The following is a 19,218-nucleotide window of genomic DNA, read 5'->3' as shown; positions in this document are numbered from 1 at the left end:
TTTATAGACGTCGGTTCGTCTCTCGATTTTTAACGTCGGAGCTCGACGACCTTCCGCTCGGAAGATTTATAGACGCCGGCTCGTCTCTCGATTTTTAACGTCGGAGCTCGACGGTCTTCCGCTCGGAAGATTTATAGACGCTGGCTCGCCTCTCGATTTTTAACGTCGGAGCTCGACGGTCTTCCGCTCGGAAGATTTATAGACGCCAGCTCGTCTCTCGATTTTTAACGTCGGAGCTCGACGGTCTTCCGCTCGGAAGATTTATAGACGCCAGTTCGTCTCTCGATTTTTAATGTCGGAGCTCAACGGCCTTCAAGGCTAATTTTAACACTGCCGTTCGGCGAAGCTATTAGCCATCCTTTACATCATTTTTGCTTCCTGCATTACAAGGACATAGGCGACCAAAATATACACAAAAACGAGTTACATCAGTGCACCTTTCACCCAGCTCGATAAGGTTGGAGATGATTCGCGCTCCATGGTCGGTCCAGCTGTCGCCCGTCTTCATCCTCCAAATAATAAGCGCCCGAGCGGAGCTTTTCGATGATTTTGAAGGGGCCTACCCAGGGAGCCTCCAGTTTGCCGACGTCGCCGATCGGCTTTACTTTCTTCCAGACAAGGTCACCGACTTGGAATGATCTGGGGATTACGCGCCGATTGTAGTTTTGCTTCATCCGCTGTCGGTACGCCATCAGCCGGGCGGACGCCTTGGCTCGCTCCTCGTCGATCAAATCCAGCTCCATGTTCCTTCGCTCGGCGTTGCCATCATCATAATTCTGGATCCGGCCGGACTCGACGCCGACTTCAACAGGAATCACCGCTTCGCCGCCGTACACCAGATAGAAAGGCGTGATGCTCGTTCCTTCCTTTGGGGTCGTGTGGATGGCCCATAAGACGCCAGACACTTCATCCACCCAGCTTCCTCCCAAATGGTCGAGCCGAGCGCACAGAATACGAAGAATTTCCTGATTGACTACTTCAGCTTGACCATTGCTTTGAGGATACGCCACAGACGTGAAGTGTTGCTCGATGCCATAGCTTCTGCACCAATCTTCGAGCAACTTTCCTGTGAACTGCCGACCGTTGTCAGAAACAAGTCGACGGGGGATGCCGAACCGACAGATGATGTGTTGCCAGATGAATTTCTTGACCATCTGTTCGGTAATCTTGGATAGCGGCTCGGCCTCCACCCATTTGGAAAAATAATCGACCGCCACTAGCAGAAATTTTTGCTGCCCGGTCGCCATAGGGAATGGACCAACGATATCCATTCCCCATTGATCGAACGGACAGGAGATTGTGGATGCCTTCATCTCCTCTGCCGGTCGGTGGGAGAAGTTATGATACTTTTGGCAAGAAAGACATGTTGCGACGGTCCGAGCGGCGTCTGCTTGTAAAGTTGGCCAGAAGTATCCGGCCAGCAGGATTTTCTTAGCCAACGATTGTCCGCCCGAATGCCCTCCGCAGGATCCTTGATGCACTTCTTGGAGGATGTACGCCGCGTCTTCCGAGGTCACGCATTTCAATAGTGGGCGAGAGAAAGCCTTCTTGTATAGTTGGTCTCCAATGAGCGTGAAGCGACCGGCTCTCCTCCTTAGTAACTGGGCCTCATCCCGATCGGACGGTGTAGCACCCGAGCGGAGAAACTCCACGATGGGCATCCGCCAGTCGCTCGGGAACGAGAGGCCCTCCATCCTGTCGACATACGCCACCAAAGATACTTGTTCAATTGGTTGTTGGATGGCGACCGGCGTTATTGAGCTTGCAAGCTTGGCTAACTCATCGGCCGCTTGGTTCTCCGCTCGGGGTACCTTCTGAATAATAACCTCTCTGAAGTCGGCCTTGAGTTTCTCGAAGGCTTGAGCGTAAAGCTTGAGCCGAGCGTTGTTGATTTCAAAAGAGCCTGAGAGTTGTTGAGCGGCCAATTGAGAATCTGAATGCAGCGTCACCCGTCCGGCTCCCACGTGCCGAGCTGCCTGTAAACTGGCTATAAGGGCCTCATATTCTGCCTCATTGTTTGTAGCTTTGTAATCCAGCCGGACAGATAAGTGCATCCTTTCTCCTTGGGGGGAGAGCAGCAGTATCCCAACTCCGCTCCCGAGCCGAGTAGATGATCTGTCTACAAATATCTTCCACATGGCTTCGGGTTCTGGCCTTTGTACTTCGGTGACAAAATCCGCTAAGGACTACGCCTTTATCGCCGAACGAGGCTGGTATTGAATATCAAATTCGCTCAACTCCGTTGTCCATTTGATGAGCCGCCCGGACGCTTGGATTCATGACACTCTTCCCAGCGATTCGTCCGGACGATGATAGTATGGGCCAAGAAATAGGGGCGCCGAGCGGCGAGGACCAAAGCAAAAGCCGTTTCGAGCCCGGTGTAGTGAGATTCGCATCTTTTAAAATATGACTCAGAAAATATAGGCTCTTCTCCGCTCGCCCTTACTAGTGCCGAGCGCTTGTTCGGTTGAAGACAAGTAGATACAAAGTGGCTCACCGGCAGCTGGCTTGGCTAATACCGGAAGAGAATTCAAATATGTCTTCAGATCTTGAGCCGATCGCATTCTTCGTCCCAGTGAAACTTGGTGGCTTTGCACAAGATTTTGAAAAGGCTCCGATCGGCGGTCTTGGAGATGAATCGAGGCGATTATCCGACCGGTCAAGCGCTGCACTTCCCTCAGATTTCTTGGAGGCGGCATATCTTGTAAGGCTTTCACTTTGCTGGGATTTGCTTCGATGCCCCGCTCGGTCACTATGTAACCCAAGAAACGCCCTCCTTTCGCTCCGAACAGGCACTTCTGTGGGTTTAACTTAACGCCATATTTCCGCAGCGTTCGGAAAGTCTCCTCCATATCTTTAAAGAGGTCGGCTGCTCGGACGGACTTGATAAGAATGACATCCACATATACTTCTAGATTTCGCCCGATCTGCTCCTTGAACACTTTGTTCATCAAGCGTTGATAAGTGGCTCCTACGTTCTTCAGTCCGAACGACATCACATTATAGCAGTAGGTGTCGTCGGCTGTAACGAAGCTGACTTTTTCTTGATCTTCCCTGGCGAGCGGCACTTGATGATATCCCTGATAAGCGTCGAGCATGCATATCAACTCGCAGCCGGCCGTAGAGTCCACCAGTTGATCGATCCGGGGCAGGGGATAAAAATCCTTTGGGCACGCCTTGTTAAGGTCCCGGAAATCAATGCACACTCTCCACTTGTTGCCAGGCTTGGAGACTAGCACCACGTTCGCCAACCAGCTCGGGAACTAGACCTCGCGTATGTGGCCGACCTCCAGGAGTTTCTCAACCTCCGCTCGGATTATGACATTCTGTTCGGCGCTGAAATCCCTCTTTCTCTGCTTCACTGGCCGAGCGTCCGGTCGGACATGGAGCTCATGTTGCACTATACTTGGTGAAATTCCGGGCAACTCATGCGTCGACCAGACGAAGACATCATGGTTTTTCTGGAGGCATTGGATTACCTCCTCCTTCTGGCTCGCCTCCAGATCGGACGCGATGAATGTCGTGGCCTCCGATCGGGTCGGGTGAATCTGCACTTCCTCTTTTTTTCATAAATCAAAGAGGGTGGCTTTTCAGTGATAGCGTTCACCTCGATCCGGGGCGTCTTCCGAGCGGCATTGGCTTCTGCTCGGACCATCTCGATGTAACATCGCCGAGATGCTAGTTGATCTCCTCGTACTTCTCCCACTTTATCCTCAACGGGGAACTTAATCTTCTGGTGGAAAGTGGAGACGGCCGCTTGGAATTCACTGAGAGCTTGTCGCCCCAATATGACGTTATATGCCAACGGAGAGTCCACCACGACGAAGTTTGCAGTCTGCGTCCTTCTGAGCGGCTCCTCTCCCATCGAGATAGCCAGCCGGATTTGTCCGACCGGCTGAACTTCGTTGCCCGTAAACCCATAGAGGGGGGTCATCATGGGCAGCAGCTCGGCTCGATCGATTTGAAGTTGATCGAATGCCTTTTTGAATATGATATTGACCGAGCTTCCTGTGTCAATAAAAACGTGGTGAATAGTATAATTGACTATTACCGCTTTGATGAGAAGAGCATCGTCGTGGGGAACTTCAACCCCTTCCAAGTCCCTAGGCCCGAAGCTGATTTTAGGTCCGCTCGCCCGTTCCTGGCTGCAGCCGACCGCATGGATCTGGAGCTACCGGACGCTCGCCTTCCTTGCTCGGTTGGAATCTCCTCCGGTCGGACCACCAGCTATGATGTTGATTTCGCCTCGGGAAGAGTTGTTTCTATTCTCTTCTTCCTGAGCAGACGGTCTAGGCCGCTCCCTAGACATCCGAGGATTGTCTTCACGCCTTGGAGTACGCTGCTGCTCGGGGGTTTGTCTTTGTCGGCGGTCAGGTATAGTCTGATCGGCTCTGTGAGTTCTCTGTCGCCTATCGGTCGATGGCGATCGGCGACCGCCACTACGGGGAACGGGATGGGCGATAAAGGGAAGACTCCGACAATCTCTGGTGTTGTGCGTGTCCGTCCGGTGGAATGAGCAAAACATAGGAGTCCATTTCTTCTTTTGCTTGGGTCGTTCGGCCGCTACTTCTTGGACATGAGATCTTAGAGGAGAACGAATTGCCTCGCCCCGCGGTCCTCTGGGCGGCTGGTGAGCATTGTGAGGCTTCCGCTCGGCAGGGGGAGCCCACTTAGTTGGGGTTTCCTTTCTTCGGGCCGCTTGGGCTTCCTCCACGTTGATATATTCGTTGGCCCGGTGTAGCATATGGTCGTAGTCTCGGGGTGATTTCCGAATGAGCGATCGGAAGAAATCCCCATCCACGAGGCCTTGTGTGAAGGCATTCATCATTGTCTCCGAGGTGGCTGTTGGAATGTCCATGGCTACCTGGTTGAACCACTGGATATAGGCTCGGAGCGATTCCCTGGGCTCTTGTTTGATGGCGAATAGGCTGACACTCGTCTTCTGGTAGCGCCGACTGCTGGCGAAGTGGTGGAGGAAGGCCGTACGGAAGTCTTTGAAGCTTGTGATAGATCCGTCCAGCAACCTCCGAAACCACCGCTGAGCCGATCCAGAGAGGGTGGTGAGGAAAACCCGACACTTCACCCCATCTGTGTATTGATGCAGGATGACCGTGTTATCAAACTTACCCAAATGATCATCCGGGTCGGTGGTTCCATTGTATTCACCGATCGTCGGGGGCACATAGTGCTTGGGCAGAGGGTCTCGTAGAATAGCTTCTGAAAATTGGCGGTTGATCCGCTCGGGCGATGCGTCCGCTCGGGGGGCTTTCCCTTTTTTATCTCGTCTTGGCATTTCATCCGAAGAAGATCCCCAATCCCGATTAGTTGCTGCGGCTTCCGGAGTGCGGAATAGAGCCCGATGGAAGGCAACGGTGGCCTGAGGTGCTTCCGCTCGGCCACCTGATGCTGATGTTGCTTGCTGCTCTGCCCGCTCAGCTTGTGACTTTTGTCTCTGTTCCATAAGCTTGGCGGCTCTTGTCTCGATCAAAGCGTCGAGTTCCTCCGTGGAGAGCATCACTGAGTGCTGTCATCCAGCTTCATCCATTGCTTCCGATCGGATGCAGGAGCGTTCCCACAGACGGCGCCAAATTGATCCTGTCCGAAAGCTGAATCAACAAACGCTGGGCACGTGGCGCTCTCCAAGCGGCTGACGTAGAACCGCTGACTATCCGCCCGGACCTCCGGTGAACCTGCACAGAAGTCGAGCCGGGAAGGGGTTCCCGGCGATGACCCTCCGACGCTCAAGTCAGGCAAAGCTTAACAACAAGAAAGTGGCTCCAAGAATCGTAGAACCCGTACCTCCGGCGAAGAGGGAGGGCCTTTATATAGGGCTGTGGAGAAGCGAGTGCACACACCCCGAGGTGTATACGTGTCCTTCCCCATACCGTAGTGTGGGCTTGTCAGAGGAGCTTACCTGACACCATACTGCTACAGTTTGAGCACGTCTCTGATGAGACAGCAGATCCTTCTATCGTTGGCCTGAATGTAGAACCTGCCCGCTGTCAGAAAATATGTCCCTTGTCCTTTTCCCCTTATTCCTGGCCAGGCGTCCGGCCGGCCGGCCTACGCCCATCAGCCGGCCGGACACATATAATGGGCTACTTGGGAGATTCTCGGTAATGTGCTTTGTGGAGACTGTCAGCAGTATGCTACCTTATATCTTCAGCCGAGCGTGCCCTCCGCTCAGCCCTACGACCCTGTTCCATGAGCGCCGGGGCCCGGCTTCCTGCCAGGGCGCCTTTTGCCATCAGTTAGACACCGGTCGGCCGGCCGGGAGGTCGACCCACCCTTCTCCGGTTGGCCACCTGCCTTTTGACTTCCACGTGGCGTTGACTCCCAAGAACGGGGGTCCCCTGTTCTTACCGCCGGATCATCAGTATTGTTTAACGACACAAATTCGATTTCCGAAACAGTGAAAAACCATCAGTATCCAAGAAAATACACAAATATTCATAAATTACACAAATATTCTTCTTCCAACAGTATCCATAAAATACACAAATATTCATAAATTACATAAATATTCTTCTTACAACAGTATCCATAAAATACACAAATATTCTTTTTACATCAAAAGCTAATAGATATTGTACACATCAAGGTAGAACATCGTGTGTCAAAAATCAAGCTGAGGCTACATTAAATTATGAGAATCAAAATCTGTTCAACTTGCTATACTGCTCCATTCTTCTTGCGCCTTTCATTTCCCTAATCTCACCACTTTTCACCTTCAAATGCCTAGTTTTCTGAGTTAAAACATCCACTGTTCTAATCTGTCAAGCAAAAGTATCATTTGGTCTACTTAACTACAGCAAGGAACAAAAATAGAAGAAATATATATGCTGTAGAAGTCCTAGAATATCACCATCAGAAAGAAAAAATCACACTTGGTGGACATAAAAACTCAAACATATCCAGCAAACTACCTCTTGGAGTTCCCTCTTGACATTTTCCAGCCCACCAATATCATCCCAGCTAACATTTGGTACTTCAACAACCTGATCAAACCCAACAAACTATCAGCATATCTCAAAGTAGAAATAGAAGTGGTTTTTAGGCCATTCATCAACATATGACAGTAAACACAAGTTACCAACCAGACACAAGTTTAATTTCTTGAGTTGAACACCAATGTCAAATTTCTCATTTTCAATTCTTGCAGCAACAATTTATTTTAAAAATTCATGTAGATAATCATATTTAGAAGGAAAAAAACTAACTGAAAATGATTATAATTACCAAAGCAAAGACTTACAATTTCACGGAGGGCAGATGGGTTACTAGATCCCAAAGCAGTCTTAAAGTGTTCATTTGTAGCAGACATAGAATTGAGAATCTCAGCATCAATTGATTCATCTTCTAGATCAATTATGTCCATCTTTTCACGGATACACTGGAGAGCAGCTTCAGTGCATAAAACAGCAAGGTCAGCCCCAACATAGCCATGAGTATCCTTAGCAATCCTTTCCAAATCAACCTGCATTGAATAAATCAAATTTCATAACTTGGACATTCACTACAAGATATCTATTAACAAGGTAACAGCAATTGGTAATGTTCACATACATCATCAGATAACTTCATGTTCTTAGTATGGATGCGAAGAACCTCCAATCGGCCAACCTCATCAGGAACACCAATGTCAATTTCTCTGTCAAACCTACCGAATCGTCTAAGAGCTTGATCGATAGTGTTTGGCATGTTCATAGCCCCAATGACAATTACATGAGCACGAGACTTCAACCCATCCATCAGTGTCAATAGTTGAGAGTTGAATGCACTGGTATGCATAAATGCACCAGTAAATCAAAACCCTAACATAGAGTTGAAATGCACTGGTATGTATAAATTCATGAGATTACTTATGGAAGAAATGATTAGGAACTGATCAAGACTAAACCAAACAAGATAGATGTAGCTAACATAAACCAAATGAGTGAAACCAGTCACTCATGCATAAACGAGACATGGAACTAGCATATGTTGAATCAAATTACAGGAACTATGATCCACACCAATTAGAACCATCAATGTGAGCTCATGAAAACATTGAATATTTACAAGAGAAAAATACTGCTACAACATTTCAGCATTTACAAGTAGAAAAGTGATTATTAAGAACATTTATAATCATAATAGATACATGAATCAAATAATTTATAGATGAAATAAAAAAAAAAGATAAAAGCATAACTGATTGTCAGAAAGCTTCAAGCAATGACAGGTAGCTTGATTAGTTAGATTACAAAACCCAAACAACTATATAATAAATCCAAATTTGATCAAACCAGTAACTTGAATCAATAAATGAAAAATGTTGTTAACATGTTTGTTCAACGTTGTTGTCTCCTTGTTTAGGAGCATTCTTCATAGCCCGTATATTTTAAACAAAAATCATGTCTAGTACTGTTTTTCATTTTTCTGAGCAAGTACAAATATAGAGGTACAACAAAAAAACTCCAGAAAGTATTTGCAAAAGTCAAACAAACATATACGGACAAAGTAGCATCAAACTCTATTCACAAATATGTATCTCAACTAAAGAAATCACATTCTAGATGTTGGTGAAGTATTAACACTTTGGCCAATATCTAAGTCTCCGACAAGGTAATTTCTAAATACTGTTACACATGATCAATAGGAATATCAGATGTTCGCTGTCCAACATGGGTACAGAGAAAGGTTAAGAATCCAAATATCTGAGGTCAAGATTAGACGTGTTAGTCAGATCTTTATTATTTCTGATCATATTTTCTCATGATGATCTGCATTCTATTATTGTTTCTAGTAATAGCATTTAATTGGATGGAGTATATTTTTACAAACTAAATGCCTCCAAAAATATCTTACGAGCAGAAAAGGTCACAACTAACATTGATAAAGCAAATTACTCAACATCAATAGGAGTTGAACACAAATGCATGGAAGAATCTAGGAAACCACTGAGGAAGAAAGGGAAAATCCCTTCCACTTATCAAACTTACTATGTCAGTCTAATATAGCCAAATAAGCAAATATTGATAAAGCTTGATGTTTGTAAGGCCCTGTATGCAAAAGTAATGGTAAGTTACCATCAGTCATCGTTAGTTAGATTAATAATGCAATAATAGAAACAATGTGGAACTACTCTCCACAAGAAACTAGCTTAAATTCTAAAAGTCTTGTATGCATTACTGCAAACTTAATATCTTGAAAGAATATCCAGACATGAAATTTGATTTTGATAGGAAAACAATAACTTCAAAAACACGCGGAGCAAAAACAAATAGAGATTATAAAGCTCACTCTTCCAATCTTTGGTGTGCAAAAATCACAACTGGAGATTTTTCAGCATCTTTTGGTATCAGGGATATTGAATCTGATGGTTCATCCAGAAAACAGATAATGCAATTAGCATAAACCTGTGGATGCTTCAATAATGGTTAATTCATTACTAAAGCAAAAGTTCATTGATTGAATATAACATTTTTTTGTTTTAAAAAAACATGCCTCAGAAATCAATAGACTCTCATCATCTCTCAATGAAGAAGCAACACCTAGAACCTGAATAAGGTCCTTCAGTTTCCCAGATTTGGGCACATTTATTGTGTGAGCAGATGGCTCAGTATTACAATCAATACTGAAAACAGCAACATCATGTTCATGCATTTGTGTTAATCTTACTAGTGTTATATTGACCGATCTAATCTCACTTATCTAGACGCTCGATATACTTGTATCCTTAGACTCCTTGTTTATAAAAGGAAAGATAATCTAATGGAGTTATGATGTGGTGTGATGTAAGTGTAATGGCAACTTAATAGGTATCTCTACAAGAGACCATGAAAAATTCGTATATTTTTGACCTTGCGTTTTTTGGTTTGAATCTTTACCATCTTCATGTTCACTATGTTTTTCACTTCAACAGTGTACAAGAAAACTAAGAATGTGTTTAGTAAAGTGACGCTAGATTTACCTTGTTCGCCAACATGCTTGAATTCTTCAACCTGTTTGAAATTAAGTCATGGCTTCACCCACACTTTGGCCTTGTACAGCTTCTTCTCCCCTCCCTCAACTGCCTCCACCGTCAAGTGATGCAGAGTTCCAGCAACAACCTGCTCCCTCGCCTTCACAACACGTGCAAACTCCAGAAGCGCATTCTGCGCATCGACAGATCGAAAAACATTGGTCTGGAGAAAAAGCCCCAATTTTGGGAGAGAAAAAAAACAGTAATTAGGAGGAGCGCGAGACCTATTTCTTGTTGTGCTCGTCGACGGCGAAGCGAGCGACGATATAGGTTAACTTGTTAGATCAAAAAATGCAATTACCCTAAACATTCGATGCGATTGAGTATTTTGTGGTCTGGAAACCTCCTCCAACCAGCAGCCTTCGCAATCATTCTTGCTCAACTCAACGAATCACCTGATCACCTTCCTTCCTTCCTTCCTTCCTTCCATCCATCCATCCATCCATGGCGACTTCGATTCCCATCCACACTACACTCAACCCTCACCTTCTCTCTCGCAACTCCACCTTCCTCTAGCAGGCCACCCCTCTGACCCGCTCCGCTTTCACTTTCACCCCCTCCGCCAAGCTCGACCTCTCGGAGACCATGGGTGGTCGCGGCCTCTGCAACGGCGAGCGAGGCATCCGCCACGAGCTCCAGCGGACCACCATGGAACAGTCGCCTTCGCCTCCTCTTGCCTCCCCACCTGCTCCTGCCACGCCCTGCCCCGCCTTCTGCCGTCGGCGTGGACGAAGGCGCTTTCGAAAAGGAGCTCTTCGGCCTCACCGGAGGCTTCCCAGGCGGCGAAAAGGGCCTCAAAGACTTCATCCAGCGGAACCCCTCTCCTTCCGAGGCAAAGGCAAGGGCGGGTGGCGAGGAGAGCATTGCGGTGTTGCTGGCGCGGGCGAAGCCGAAGCTCCCCGAGCTTCCCCTTTTCCTGCCCGGGATGATCGTGATTGTGAAGAACCCCAAGAACCCTTTCCACATGTACAATGGGATCGTGCAGAGGGTCACCGACGGGAAGGCCGGTGTGCTCTTCGAAGGGGGGAATTGCATCTATCATTTATGTTGTGGTTTTGCTTAGGACCGAAGCAGGTGGTTTTGATCCTGATTGGGAGAGGCAGGTACGCTAGAAGGAGAAGAGGGAGATGAGGGGCTGAAAGAGATTGCCGGAGGAAAGTGGTGGTGCCGTAGCAACGATATAGGTTTAGGGCTAAGTATGGGTGGACGGTGCGATATAGGTTTAGGTTTGGAGGGAAGAGTGAAGTGTTGCAAAAATTAAATTATTTTATTTTGTCATAGACATCGGATTTTAAAAACCGCTGTTAAAATCGGTGTCTATTAACGAAAAAAAGGCGCTCATAGACATCGCCTAAAAAATCGATGTCTATGAGCGAAAATCTGCGCTCATAGACACCGGTTTTTGGAAAACCCGGTGTAAAATACTCAAAGACATCGATTTTTGCTTAAAACTGTTGTTGTTCCACCGATGTCTATGAGGGTTTTTGTTGTAGTGACGTTCTCACCTACACCTCTCAAGAGAATTTACCTTTTGCTAAACCGATCCTCCAGACTATTTAAACTTTTGCTCAACGTCCGAGACATCAAGACTTTCTGTTGGACATCCGATCCTCGATCCTTCCAGTCTTTCGCCTGGTGTACGCAACCCCTAGGACTTTTACCTAGTGTCCTCAACCATAGGATTTTGCCCAACATCATCGACCTGCCAAATCTTTGCCTAATCCTACAGACTAAGACTTCACCATAACTATGACTTTTCACCTACCTAGTATTTACTAAGATTTCTTTGCCTAGTCTCAACTAGGACTTTCACCTTTCTTAAGATCACTTAGGACTTTTCTACACACTTAGTTCAACTTGTTAGATCATAATTAACCTTAACTTTGAATCTTTGTCAATCATCAAAACCAAATTTGATTATCTAATGCTCCATGTACCAACAATATTTTTATAATGGAAAGTGTACTTTGTGTGGATCCTTGAATTAGTCACCTCGTTGAGGTGGATACCAAGTAAATTAGGGTGTTAACATTGTTTCATGTGGTTTCCATTGCAACTCATCATCGTCGAAATGATTAGAGCTAATCATGCCCCCTCTAGCTCACCGAGTATCCTAACAGTTGTCGCCATCGAGTATTGTGATCAATGGACGTGTATATATAGTACACTTCATGTTCATCTAAATTTTTTTTATACTTAATAGTATAATTCAATCTCTAAATTCTAAAGGTAAAATCTAATTAGAATAACAAAAGCTAAAAGACTTAGGTTAGAGACCATTCATAATCCTACTTGAAATTTGAACGAAGGGAAAGCTAGCCTACCCCTTTTCAAGCATACAAATTTCACATTTTCATGGCCAATCACATTCATCAGATCAAAGAAACTAAACTTGATAAATGCTAAGTTATAAGTAGTAATAAACACAACAAATATACTTTTTAAATTATTATCACAATAGAAGAAATAAATATAGTAAAAAATGAAGCAATAAAGGAAAATTTCAAAGATTATAACCCCTCAGTCCTATTCCACAGTCTACGGCCTTGTAAGGTGAGTCACCCCACGAACTCTTTTCTCCTCTTGTAAACTTTTGGAAATAAAAAAAATCTTGTTTTTTTTTAACCAAAGCTAATATATGATTGACAAAAGCTACTATAAATAATTATATAGTACCTTTAAAAAATTTTAAAAAAATTATTATAATATATAGAGCTAAATATTAAACTATGACTTAATACATGAGTAGAAGTTGAAAGTTACAGAAATAAAAATATTAGGATAGATGTGCGATCATATAAGGATAGATAAGAAATAAAAATATTGAGGAACAAGTCGGGGTTGCACATATTTAGAAAAAATTTCATGACATGTATTTAAGATGGTACATATATGTATATAAATAACCAATAGATGTTTCAAAAAGTTATATAAAACTATAACAATAGTACACATCAAATGAGGAAGACTAAAGAAAACTTTTTTAATAATAATAAAAAAATAAAATTTATTTATATATAAATAATAATATAATAAAAAATAGAACTCAATGATATAAAAAATCTCACATAATGACTTATTTCCATATTCCTATCCATAGTGACGCTAGCAACCATTAATTTATCAGTCAACTCAATCTCGCTATTACTCAATTGTTCGATCCTTCAATCACTCATCTACCTTCCATTCGACTCTTCTGGATCAACGCTTGACGAAGCCTGTGAATCCATGGTTCACTTGAATCATGACCATTTCATTATCTAGTGAGTGTGTAATCAGTCGGCTCCTTTTTGCCATCAATTGATTGATCCAAATTGATTCATGACCGGCTCCTTTGAATCACAACCGTTTCCTAGTGATTATGTTATCGGCGACTATTTGAACCTCATTAGTCGACTTCACTAATCTAGATCTTTTAATGACTAAATCTTAACATGGTCGTTTCATCAATTGACTCTTTAAACATGATCAATCAACTCCTTGTGATAACTTTAACTTCTCTATGTAATATCTTGTTTAATGAAATAGACGTTGCCACAATTAGATCTAGGGTTCGAATCTCAGTAAAATCGAAGTAGATACCTTCCTTATATGTTAGTCGATCATTATTCCAAAAGCTAGTAGCCGCCCGTGATTTATCTCTTCTGTATTGGGCTTGGGACGGGTTGGCCGCTAGGGGCGAGCGTATTCGCCTTTTGCCACGATTGTTTAATGAAATAGTCGTCCCCTTAGGACGGTCTAGTGACTAGCCCATGAAGTGTTGCCATCATGAGATCTGGAGTTTGAATCTCGGTAAAGCCGAGGTAAATGTCTCCCTTATGTGCTAATCACTATTTCAAAGGCTAGTAGTCACTCATGATTTACCTCCTCCGTATTGACCCTAGAACGGGTTGGCGGGGGTGCTAGGGGTGAGTGTATTTGTCTTTTGCTACATTGTTAATGAAATAGTCTCCAGGGCTATGGTGTTACGGTAAGACATTCAGATTATCACTCAAGCATCCACGGTTCGAGCCTCAGCTATGAGATATTTATAGGAATTTTTCCTCCAAATGGGGCGCACAACCAAATGACGTTGGGCTCTTGGGCTTCTCGCTCTGCGTGCTTCCTGATTTATCCTAGTGGTCGGTGGAAAAATTCTGTGGGGCCAGGGAGGTCACCCCTAGGGCTAGTCAAAGAGGCTAACTGAGTTTATTTTTTTTTATTTAATAAAAATAATACTCTCAGGGCTATGGTGCATTTGTAAGGGCGCTCAGTTATCTCCCAGATACCCACGGTTCAATTCTCAACTACGGTGTATCTGTAGAGATTTTTTTCCAAATGGGACTTGCAACTAAAGGATGTTGGGCTTCTGGGCTGTCCGCCGTAAACGCTTCCCGATTTATCCTGGTGGCCACTTTCTATCGCAAACACTTCCTGATTTACCCTGGTGGCCGGTGGGAAACTTCCGTGAGGCCTGGCGGATCACCCCAAGCTCGATGTTACCTAGACTAGTTAATCATTTTTTTTGTTTAATGAAATAATACTTCAAATTTAAAATTATCAATCAACTTACAAGTTAGAAGGGGAGCCTTAGCGTGACGATAAAATTATTATCGTATGAATTGAAGGTCACATGTTCGGACTCAAAATTAGTCTCTTGCAAAGTCAGATAAAACTGTATATAATAGATCATTTCTCGATATTCCACATTGATAAAAATTTTATGCACCATGCTACCCTTTAATCAAATAACTAGTTGACTAACTAGGCCATTTAAATTACTCAACTAAATCTATTACAAGTCTCCTAACTTTAGTTGATATGATAGATATTTCACATTGATAAAAATTTTATGCACCATGCTACCCTTTAATCAACTAACTAGTTGACTAACTAGGCCATTTAAATTACTCAACTAAATCTATTACAAGTCTCCTAACTTTAGTTGATATGATAGATATTTCACATTGATAAAAATTTTATGCACCATGCTACCCTTTAATCAACTAACTAGTTGACTAACTAGGCCATTTAAATTACTCAACTAAATCTATTACAAGTCTCCTAACTTTAGTTGATATGATAGTTGACTGATTATGACCAACAATTGATTGACACATTAACTTTTCATCTAAGGAAAAAAAAAATTACATGGGCTCAAAACTCACATACCAAGAGTTTACCTTCGAGACTTTTTGAATGTCAAGTATCCCAAAAATCTTAACCTATTAGCTAGGACTTCTCATTTGCAAGGAGGGTTCATCTCTGAATCTTCCTTATCTGCTAAGTTTTTAGTCGACCTTGATCTATTAGAAATTTTCATCTGTGAAGAGGGCTCATCTCTGAGTTTTCATCACTTGTTAAATATTTAATCATTCTTGACCTATCGAGACATTTTTATATGCCAACTCTTATTGAACTTCAAAATTTATCACCACTTTCAGGACTTCTATTTTGTTAAATGTTAGATCGACCTGACCAATTTAGACTTTACAAACCTATCATTGTCCATTGGCCTTTTCCTTTATCAATCTTCACCTACTTGAAATTTATTCATTATTTCTACAATATTAATATGAGAACTTGCACAGTTGACATACAGTATTAACAATATAATAACTTTAAAATTGTGTCAAACATATCAAAATCATATAATCGGACCTAACTTTTTGGGGCATGATTGCACGATCACATGTACCTTTCATACTGTTGGATAGAGTTGAAAACTTATTTAATCCCAATTAAAACTAAGAATGACCTTCATCATCACCAAGTAACGTGATGGAATCTTAGTTTCTCCTAATAGAACAAAGAAAACACACAATAATATAAAGAGCGATTTGAGAGGTAGTATTGTATAAGCCCAAGTGTTTAAAGAATATGAGAACCAAAGTACAATAGTAAGAGTTGAATGAGTCCCTCCATAGAGACCTCTTAAATTTTTTTCAAAGATTTTTTCTAAACTCCTTTGAAGAAAAATTTAGAAGACTTGTATCCCTCAAATACTAAAAAAAATACTTTGTAAATACTCAAAAAGCACTTCACAAGAGAAAAGCTTGTTTTCGTAGAAATCTCTTGATATTAATCTCCGAATGACTATGACGTCTTCTAGGCTAGATAAGGCTCTTCTACATGTCACATAATATTATTTTGAAAATTATAAAAATATTCTTTTGGCGCAAGTAGAATCTATTGGATCACTTTGCTTGTCATTCAAGAGTTACTTATCTCGGCAAACTCAAAAATTTTAGACAAAACAAAATAACTTAGTAATGATGTCTAATTTCTTTAAATGCATTTACTTTTTTATTTTCCATAATAAAAAAAGGCAGCCCCTGATGCATGATGTTCCGGCCAATATAAGATCTCAAGGAAGGACTGGACGGATGAATTTTATCTCTATTATATAGACTTAATTGTAATTTATATATACTAATACGAACTAAATCTGTTTAAATGATTTAACTTAAAGTTATTGAATTTTCGAGTTATTGGATGTAGATCTCATATGTGTAGAACACACTACCAGCATCCATTATCATCTATAGATTGATAATGGATGTGTATTATATAATGAGTTGATCCTCAGAGGATTAGGACATCTTTTGAAATGTTTTTTCGTTCCTTATTAACGAAGAGAATTCGACGTTATCAACCCTTCCTCCTCTGGAACACCAACTTTCTTCTCCTTCTTCTTCTTCTTCTTCTTCTGTAGGATTATAGGATTGATGAGTTTTACATGAATAACAATGACAATTCCGCTACATTTAAGTTCTTCGTAATTATAATATTTTGTATTTAATTATTATGCCAAGTTTAAAAATGAAACTAGATCTATGCTCATGTTCTTGTATTTCCTATGCACAAGTTCTTATTTTAGATTTCTTAGAATTCATGTATAAAAACGAACAATTGGTATCAAAGCCAAGTTTCTATTTTATTGTTTTCATTAGTAATTGATCCTGTCCGAGCGCTGAGTCGATGGACACTGGGGACGTGGCACTCTCCGCTGTCTTTGACTGGTGATGTGGATCTCCGGCGAACCTGCAAAGAAGCCGAGCCGGGAGGGGTTTCCCGGCGACGACCCTCCGACGCTCAAGTCAGGCAGTGAAGAAGAAGAGGAGCAAAGTAACGCTACTGTGGCTACAGTGATGAGAATCGCCTCTCTCCGTCGAAGTCTGGGGGTCCTTATATAGGACCCCGGGGAGGCGCGGGCATGCTTCTCGATGCATGCATGCTTCCCCAAACATACCTTAGTAGGGTTGTGTTAGAAAAGCATGTCTGACGTCATTCCGCAATCGTCCGAGCATATCCTTGATGTAACGGTGGAAACTTCCACCGTACGATACTCTGTCTGCTCCGGCCGCTGACCATGCTGTTTGTCGGCGGCAGGTGTCTCGAGGATGAAGTTACCAGCTGTCCTTTTTGTCTCTTTGCGCTCTTATCTGTTCCCGGGCCGAGCGGACCAGCCGCTCGACGCTCATGGCCTCCGGGAATGCGCATACCTCGGCCCGGGCGGGGAAGCCCTGCTCATGTGCTCAGATGGAATTGCGCCTTATTGTCCTGTGGCTCGGCCGAGCGGCCTGTTCGCCTCCTGTCCGCCCGGCCCATAGACTCTTTTACCTTGAGCATCGGAAACCTGACCCCTGGTCGGGCTGTCTTTCGTCCGGTCCGGGAGACCCCTGGCCGGATGTTCGGTCGGCCGAATGCTCGGTCGGCCCGCCACTCCGCTTGACACGACCTTGGGGTTGACCCTCTTGACTATTGACCTCCACGTGTCGTTGACCTTCCGCCGACGAGGGTCCCCCCTCCTTACCACCGGATCACATGCCTCCCCCTCAAGTCTAGTCGAAGGAGGCGCTAAGTCCGACTGACTGGACTATGAGTTTGGCCGAGCGTGTACCTCCACTTAGCCACTATGGGGTCGAATAGCACCGGTCGGCTGATTGTCAAGGGTTGTCCAACTGGCTTGTGATGATGTCCGTGGGATCTTCTCGGAATGCGTGTAAATCTCCGCCATTATGGTTGAGCACACGGGTTATGCCTCGTGATGGGGCTCATTAAATGCCCTCCTCTGACCGAGTGACACGTGGCGCTGTTGACGTCATCGTATGGCCGCCGCCTTACGCCCGATGCGACGTTCATCGGTTTGAAATGGACGGTTGGATGCGGGCCTCGGGTTATGTGACCTGCATCCGACGGCTCGGGCGGGTCGAGCCCATCCTTATAAAGCTCTCGTCGCCTTCTTCCGCCGCACTTTCGCCTTCGCGTGCTCAGCAACTTCTCCCTGCACTCCTTGCTCCGGTGACCTCGTCCTTCGGCACTCCGGCGACCCCTTTCCCTGTTCTTTCGATCTTCATCTTTTCTATAAGGTTTTTTGCCTTTCTCTCTTCGGCTCTGTGTTTTCTTTGCGTTCTTTGTCGCGTTCTCGCCTTTTGGTTACTGTCCCGTTCATCTCCCTCAAACCCTTGTGTTTTCTCCCGATTTCTGCCTCCTCCATTGTTCCGGCGATGGCTAGCTCTTCCCAGCCCGCGAACCTTTCTCTCGGCCCATGGTATACTACCATGGAGTCGCGGTTCGATCGGCGTGATGCCGAGAGCCTGATTAACGCTTTTGACATCCCTTCCGATTTCGAATTGATTTAACCTTCGCCTTCTGCTCGGCAGCACAAACCTCTGCGCGGCGCTTTTTATCTTTTCCGCGACCAATTCACAGCCGGTCTACGGTTTCCTCTCCACCCCATCATCGTGGAAGTTTGCGACTTCTTTGGCATTCCGCTCGCCCAGTTAGTTCCCAACACTTTTCACCTTCTATGCGGAGTTGTGGTATTATTTAAGATACACAACATTCCCCTCCGCCCGGAAGTCTTCTATTATTTCTACTATCCCAAGCAGTCCGAGTCGGACACTTATTTGTTTCAGGCTCGGCCTGGTTTGGTCTTTTTTGATAAACTGTCCTCTTCCAACAAACATTGGAAAGAGAACTACTTTTTTCTTCGTATCCCCGGTCGGCTTCCTTTCCGGACCAAATAGCAGGTCGGACCGCCCACCTCCCCCGAACTGAAGAGGTATAAAACCCAACCAGATTATCTTCAGGCAGCCAATATGCTCGCCGGTCTGAAGCTCGACATCAACAAGCTTCTTCCTAAAGGCGTGATGTACATGTTTGGCTTGAGTCCGAGCCGGACCCCCCTCCCGAGCAGCTTTGGTAAGAAATGTACTTGTGCATTTGCC

General features: G+C 44.2%; 1 protein-coding gene and 1 pseudogene across 1 annotated transcript; one reads left to right on the top strand and one right to left on the bottom strand.

Moving 5' to 3' along the window:
* Positions 1–360: 360 nt before the first annotated feature.
* LOC122043997 (cell division cycle protein 48 homolog) lies at positions 361–7,752 on the bottom strand. Its single transcript, XM_042604546.1, has 4 exons — positions 7,567–7,752; positions 7,256–7,477; positions 6,927–6,998; positions 361–378 (listed from the first exon to the last, which is right to left on the bottom strand). The coding sequence occupies exons 1-4, from the start codon at positions 7,750–7,752 to the stop codon at positions 361–363; spliced, it is 498 nt and encodes a 165-aa protein (XP_042460480.1).
* Positions 7,753–10,319: 2,567 nt separating this feature from the next.
* On the top strand, positions 10,320–11,069 carry LOC122043995 (annotated as a pseudogene).
* The last annotated feature ends 8,149 nt before the right edge of the window (positions 11,070–19,218 follow it).

The sequence above is a fragment of the Zingiber officinale genome, chromosome 2A (assembly GCF_018446385.1).
Source record: "Zingiber officinale cultivar Zhangliang chromosome 2A, Zo_v1.1, whole genome shotgun sequence".
Lineage (NCBI taxonomy): Eukaryota > Viridiplantae > Streptophyta > Magnoliopsida > Zingiberales > Zingiberaceae > Zingiber > Zingiber officinale.
The sequence above is the reverse complement of the archived record's forward strand: the minus strand, read 5'-3'. Positions and strand labels throughout refer to the sequence as shown.